This window comes from Falco peregrinus, chromosome 5 (assembly GCF_023634155.1).
Source record: "Falco peregrinus isolate bFalPer1 chromosome 5, bFalPer1.pri, whole genome shotgun sequence".
NCBI lineage: Eukaryota > Metazoa > Chordata > Aves > Falconiformes > Falconidae > Falco > Falco peregrinus.
The window spans coordinates 69,923,643-69,930,626 of NC_073725.1; the positions used below are offsets into that span (position 1 = coordinate 69,923,643).

The window sequence follows — 6,984 nt, forward strand, 5'->3', positions numbered from 1 at the left end:
CCTCGCAGATGGTGGTGGGTGCTGGTGGCCAGGCTGACACCTGCTGGGGACCCAAAGGTGATTGGGGTGGAGGGGGTGGGGTGGTGTTACCTGGAGGTCTGTGATCCTCCTGGGGTGATGCTCCTTCTCCCTTCTTCCTTGAATTGGGGGGAGGGGGGCTGAAGGGTTGCAATCATCCCAGCGGATGGGAGAGGGGATCACAGAGGGGTTTGGTGTTCCTGGAAAACCCCTAGGGATCCCGCAGCTCCAGCTGGAATGAAAGCACCCTCTGAGGAGCCATGCCTGGACCAGCTGCCTGTGGAAATATGCTCCCGTGTGAGCCACACGTGAGGTTTCTCTCCAAGCTGGTGGCCCTGGGCAGAGAAAGGCAGGGCGATGTGTTGCAAGGTCTCGGGGTGGGCTCCTCTGCCCCCTCTTCATCCATCCCTCCACAAGGATGGATCCAGAGCAGAACAGCTGGAGCCAGGCGATCCCCTTCACGTGACGCCGCTCCTCCTTGTGCCGACAGAATTCTCCTTTCGAGTGTTCTAGGTTGAAACGCTCGGTCTGGGTTTTGCCTCAGGCAACCCCTCAAGAAACTGGGTGAGAAAGGCAGGAGTAACGCTGGGGCTGGCTCCCGAGAAGGAGCAGAGGGTAAACAGCCACAAATCATGGGATTACTGTAAGCACGTTCATCCTGTGGTGGGAGCACGGTTAAAGACCAGGCACTTGGCTCGACTTCAGGACATTTGGGAATGGCCTCGCCTGCCCCGGCTGGCGCCGGGGGGACCTGCCCGTTGCCTCATCTGACCAGGGGTTTCTCATCCCTCTGCTCACGCTTGTTGGTCAAAGCATCCCTTAAGAGAAGGCGAGAGGCGGGTGGCCCCATTCCAGCCTTGGTGGCTTGTTCCCACCGTGGGTTTTCTCTTCCCTGGCATGCGGGCAGCCCTGGTCTGGCACGGCACTTCCCACCGCACGTGGCCCTGCTGGATCCATGCCATCCCGGCGTGCCCGGCTCCATCCCAACCAGCTTTGGACTTCCCAGGGATGATGTAACCCCAGCCACGGTTGCTTCAGGAAGGACTGGACCCAGGGCACGTGCCACACCGGCTGCACGGAGGAGCCGCTGCCACAAGCTGGGCTGTGGTGTCATCAGCCAGTTTGGTAGGACAAGGTCCAACGCTGATCCGCTCCCTCCTCCCTGTATGCGCCGGTATGAGAGGGGCTGACCGGCTGCTGCTTCCCCGCTCCGCTTCTGCTTCGGAGGGGTTTTAGGGCATGGGCCGAGTGCCCGGCTCAGCCCCATGCCGTAACGCACTGCCGCGTGGTGAAGGACAGAGAAGGCAGCCGAGGATGCAGGGATGGACAAGCTGCACGCGATGCTGCCCACAGTGCTCACCTGCCTGCACATCATCCTCTCTCCATCACCCCCTGCCACCTGCTCTGCCACCTCCCAGGTCATCAGACGTTGCCCACGGCCGCTTGCCCCTCACTGATGGAGCGGGGGAGGCGAGGGGGATCCCCCCAGCCATGGGCTGGCACAGTGATCTGTGGGGAGAACGGGAAGTGGAAGGGAAATCTTTGTGCCTGAGGAAAAAGTATTACATATTTTTCACCTCCACAGCTACAAACCAGCTTGTAAATCACCTGACCCCAGCACCGTCAGAGCTCCTGTCCAACATCCTGGGCAGAGAGGAGAAATTCCTACTGGGTGTTTACTCTGCACTCCCAGCAGCCTGGGACAGGGAGGGGGGACAGAGGGCGGGCAAAGTTCGGCTCCTATAAAATCGGGTCTGGTCCACTTCATTCATTCCCTTGGAAGCATCGCTGGGAGCTGCGCGTCCAGCCTTTGCGCAAGAGGTTTTGTAGATAAATTCCCCTGGCGCTGCCGGCTGCCTGCGCGATGCCGAGGGCACTGTGGGATGTCGGGGCTGCCCTCACCTGCTTCCAGCTGCTGCTGCTGCTCACCAGTGTGGAGCTGAGGCCCCACGCGTGGGATGAGGACAGACTCCAGCTGGAAGCCATCAAAAAGCAGATCCTGGAGCGGCTGGGGATGGCCGCTCCCCCCGTGATCCGGCACCGGCTGGACCAGGAGAGCATCCAGAGAGCGCAGCGGCTGTACCAGCAGAAAGTGTCTGAGCTGATGGGGAACCGGAGCCAGGAGGAGGAGGGAGCTGTGCCTGGGACCAGCCGCCTGCATCGCCTGACCCCCAAGCGTGAGTGGCCGTGGCTCCCTGCGCATCCCACAGCCCCTGTCCCCTGGGCGCACACACGTGTGTCCCTGCTCGGGCATGTCACCCAGGCTGCCTGGGCATGTGCCGGGACATGACCGGGCATGAATCCCGGCGGCCGTGGTCATCCTTATCCCAGCTGCTTCCCTTGCCCCAGCAGTGGGGAGGAGCCACAGCTTGAGCTGTTTTGCTTAAAATCACAAAATCCAGGAAATTTGGCATGAAAGCTTTGATCAGCGCAGTGGCAGCTGTGGGTGCTCGGAGCGGGGCTGCAGGTGGCTTGGGGGGTGAGCGGAGGGGAGGTGAGAGGTGCCCCGGCTTCAGCCTTATTTGAGGTTTCCTCTGGATCTGGCGGGATTTTGGAAAATATTCAGCTCCTGCTGCTTGGGCTGGGGAGGGGACAGCCAGGGTGGGGGGGTGGGGGTCACCCCAACAGGTTCTGGGGCACCGGCTCAGTACCAGCTGCCGCCCCCTCAGCAAGATCCTCTGGTCGGGGGGTGGTCCCTGGAGATGGTGGGTCCCGAGTGATCTGGGGCTGAGGATGGGGCCGCATCTCCCTGGCCTCAGCATCCCTCAGGATTTGGGTGATTCCCCAGAGGCAGCGGTTTGGCTGCCTGACAGGAGCTGGTCACGAGCCTTGGCCGCCGGGGGGGATTGCTGTCTCTTACACCAGCTGCCCTTCCTGTCCCTGCAGTGCTGCGCTGGCTGGACATCCCCTGGGAACACCAGGACCCCCCGGGAGACCAGGACCCCCGTGGTCCCTACCGCTACCATCTCCTCCTCTCCCGCACGGAGGCTTTCCACCGGCAGCTCCAGGTGGTGCAGGCGGAGCTGAAACTCTTCAAGCCATCCCTGTCCTCCCGTGACATGTCCCTACTTGATGCCTCGGTGTCCCCTCAGGTCAACATCTACACACTGGGGGGGGCTCACGGGACCCCCCAGCTCCTGCACAGCCAAGAGCTGGACCGTGACACCCTGAGCCTGGACCTCACGGCAGCTGTCCGGCCCTGGGCTGCTGGTCCTGAGGACACCCTGCACCTGAGCTGGCCTTCACAGCCAATGTCTCAGCCTTGCTGGCCACCATGGGGGGCGAGACGCTGGTGCTGGAGGTGGAGACCCATGAGACCAGAGGTCGGGGGGCCCGGAGAGCTCGGGGGCTGGAGGAAGAGTGCAGGAAGAGCGATGGGAAGTGTTGCCTCAAGTCACTCAAGGTCTCCTTCCAGGACATCGGCTGGTCGGACTGGGTCATTGCCCCCCAACAGCTACTACATGAGGTTCTGTGAAGGTTTCCTGTCCCCACAACTACAAGCCCGCCAGCATGCACGCCCAGATCAAAGGCCCCGCATGCACTCCCTCTCCAAAGCCACCCCACCGCCCCTGCTGTGTCCCTGCCGGCTACGACCCCATGGTGCTGATGCACTACGACGGCGAGGGCAGGCTGGTCTCGACCCTCTTTGAGGACATGCTGGTCACCAGGTGCCACTGTGCCTGACGGCATCGCCTCTGGCTCAGCCCAGGACCCGTCACCAGCCGGATGGGGCAGAGCCTGCCCATCTCCCAGCAGATCTGGCATCCCAAAACCCAGACCCTGTGGCACAAAATGCCTCTGTGCTGGCCCCGGCTCCGCTGTCTGGCTCAACCTCAGGGTGTCTGGCAGTGAACCCCCCTCCACAGGCCACAGTAACTTATTTCCCCCTCTCTTCCTTTATTTAAAACCATATTTTTATTTGGTTGGTGGCTCCTTCCCACCAGGCAGAGTCCCAAATGGGTGGGGGTGGGTGTCCGCGGGTGGCTGGCAGCCCACGCCAGGTCTGAGCACCGTCTCTTCTCTGCTTAGAGACTTATTTATACCACCCTCTTATTTATTGCTAATTTATTGTCTTTTATAACAAAATACTTTTTCAGGAAAGATTTTGTGTGTGTGTGTGTGTGTATTTGTATTTAGTATATTTCTATAAAACAGAAATAAAGTAATAATGTAATGAACAGGGTGATGCTATCAGGGATGCTGGTTGCACCTCCCATACAACCAGCTGGGGGTCTCCGGGTCACCTTTGGCCGGGGTCCCACAGCTCGGATCCTCAGTTCCCCCTCTGCAAGTGGCCAGGAACTGACTCCATATGGATTTGCCAGTAAATCCTTATGGTTTTCCGGGGCCGGGCCAGCCCCATCCCCTCCCTGCCACTGCTGCCGGTGGTGAGTAATGCCTGGGCGATGCTCCCAGAGACCTTTGAGTTGTTTGTGTCCTTGAGGTGGGTGCTGGGCACAGCCTTGACCCCGCCAGGCGGGACATCCATCCGGAATACTGCTGCCCGATTTCCAGGTACCTCCGGCTCTGGAACCCTACGGGCACCAAGGGGTGGGGGAAACCCCAGCTCCCCCTGGGCTCTGTCGCTGCAGAGGTGTGTGGCCCACACCGTGTCCCCAAGGGACTCAGCACAGCTGGATAGGGTGGCTCTGCTGGCCACAGCTCCTCTCTGTCCTGTCCCCTCTTCCAGCATGTACTGGGGGTGTGCTTGGCTGCCCGGCCCCTTGGCAGCTCCTGTTGAGGACCTGGGCTTGAGGAACGTGGGATATGGGACCTTGATGCTGGGGACAGGGTCTTTGCAGACCAGGGTTTGAGGGACACAAGCTATGGGGATGTCCACTCTTGGGGACAGAGACTTGAGGGAGCTGGACTTCAGCCACCTCCACTCTGGGGACCCCTGCTCTGGGGACCTGTTCTCGAGGGTCCTGGTCCCTTGGGACCCCCAGTCTGGGGACACAGGGGACACAGGCTCTGGGGACCTGTCCTTGATGGTCCTGGTCCCTTGGGACCCCCAGTCTGGGGACACAGGGGACACAGGCTCTGGGGACCTGTCCTTGATGGTCCTGGTCCCTTGGGACCCCTAGTCTGGGGACACAGGCTCTAGGGACCTGTCCTTGAGGGCCCTTGGGACCCCCACTCTGGAGACCTGTTCTCAAGGGTCCTGGATCCTTGGGACCCCCACTCTGGGAACACAGGCTCTGGGGATCTGCCGTTGAGGGCCCTTGGGACCCCCAGTCTGGGGACACGGGCTCTGGGGACCTATCCTCGAGGGTCCTTGGGACCTGTCCTTGATGGTCCTGGTCCCTTGGGACCCCCGCTCTGGGGACACAGGCTTTTTAAGCTGCAGACAGGTTCCCCAGGGACCCCCCACCTCACTCAGCTCTTTCAGGTTAATGTTTACAGACACCCCAGAGCTCCTGACGCCCCTAATTGGGGCTGTCAGTGCATTAAGAGATAACGAAACCCTGGCTCTGCTCCGCTGGTGCCACCCCACTGCTGCAGAGGGACCGATCCAGCCCGGGGGTGACACCAGCCTTGGGGGCAGCCCCTCCCCCCCTCCACCATGTCCTGCCCAGGGCTCCCAGCAGACCACCAGCTACATGGGTCATTTAAGGTAATTAAACCATTTAATGGGGCATGGTGGAGCATCACAAGGGTCAGAGCTCAGGGGACCCAGACAAGCCGTGGGGTCCCCATGTCCCCAGGCTGCCGGTCCCCTCGGGGTGCACAGCCTGGCAGCGTGGGGCTCGGGGATCTTGCCAAGAGCATTCAAATTAGGGACTTTCACTTTTGTTCCCCAAACGGGCAGATTTAGCAGGAAAAAGGAGGGGTGAAGGTGACAGCGCGGAGGGTGGTCCCAGTACCCAGAAGTCCCCAACTGCTGGCATGTCCCCAAGGGCACGTGCACCCTGACACTCTCCATCAGCAGCCGAAAGGGGAAGAGGAACCAAACGCCATGGTCACCCCAGGGCCCCGCTCAGGCCGGACATGCCAGATGGTGGCGGATGCTGCGCAGAGGTGTCCCTGCGGTCAGAGGCCACGGGCCCCGGGGAGGAAGCTCTGGCCCTCAGCCCTCACCCTACAGTGGGAACCGGGGAGAAGCAGGGGGCTGGGTGGTGTCACAAACAACCCACCCCTGAAAAAGGCGTCCTTAGCAGGATGTGTGTGTGGGGACCACATGTGTCCCTGTCCCCACCATGGGGACATCCATGGAGCCAACGTCCATGGGGAGCACCCAGCCCCGTCCCCTCTGGGCTGCGGGGCACCAGGGAAAGTCCTGGGGAGAAGCATCAGCGGGAGCCAGAGGTTCACCCCCCCCGGCCCCCCGGCCCCTCACTTGTCGGGGACAATGTAGATGTCCTCGCTGGCGCTCTGCGTGTTGGCGTAGATGGGCTGGTCCCTGGGGCTGGCCTCGGTCTCCAGGAAATAATCGTCGTCCTCCAGGACCTGGGGGCTGGGGGGGACAGAGGGGTGGCACCCCGCACCGTGCCCAGGCAGGGGTGGGGGCTCAGGGTGGCTGGTCCCTAATGGGGGAGCAAACGCCATGGGGGGGGCTCTGGGGGTGCAGGTGGGGGGAAAGGGCTCAGCCCTGGCAAGCGCCTGGGCCTTGGGGATGGTGGGGTGGGACAGCGTGGGGTGGCATGGGTGGCACTGCATGGGGTAGCATAGCACGGGGTGGCACGGGGTGGGGTGGGGTGGGGAGGGATGGCATGCACGGGACTGGACAGCATGGCACCAGGCAGCATGGCATGGGAAGGGATGGCACGGCACAGCATGGGATGGGATGGGAAGGAATGGGACGGCATGGCATGGCACGGCATGGAATGGGATGGCACGGCATGGCATGGCACAGCACGGGACGAGATGGGATGGGATGAGATGGCACAGGATGACACGGGATGGCACAGCATGGGATGGGATGGGATGGGATGGCATGGCATGGCATGGCATGGCATGGGATAGCGT

The 6,984-nt window shown here is 61.8% G+C and overlaps 1 protein-coding gene and 1 long non-coding RNA gene across 2 annotated transcripts; one reads left to right on the plus strand and one right to left on the minus strand.

Annotated features, from left to right (window-relative positions):
* The first annotated feature begins 731 nt into the window (after positions 1-731).
* Positions 732-4,012, plus strand: GDF15 (growth differentiation factor 15). Its single transcript, XM_005235007.3, is given in 7 exon segments — positions 732-2,195; positions 2,905-3,249; positions 3,252-3,463; positions 3,465-3,497; positions 3,499-3,549; positions 3,552-3,584; positions 3,586-4,012. Coding segments are annotated over 7 exon segments (1,104 nt in total). The 5' UTR covers positions 732-1,882; the 3' UTR covers positions 3,703-4,012.
* Positions 4,013-4,066: 54 nt separating this feature from the next.
* Positions 4,067-6,955, minus strand: LOC129784512 (uncharacterized). Its single transcript, XR_008747343.1, has 2 exons — positions 5,067-6,955; positions 4,067-4,997 (listed from the first exon to the last, which is right to left on the minus strand). It is a non-coding gene; the product is annotated as an uncharacterized LOC129784512 (long non-coding RNA).
* Between the last annotated feature and the right edge of the window lie 29 nt (positions 6,956-6,984).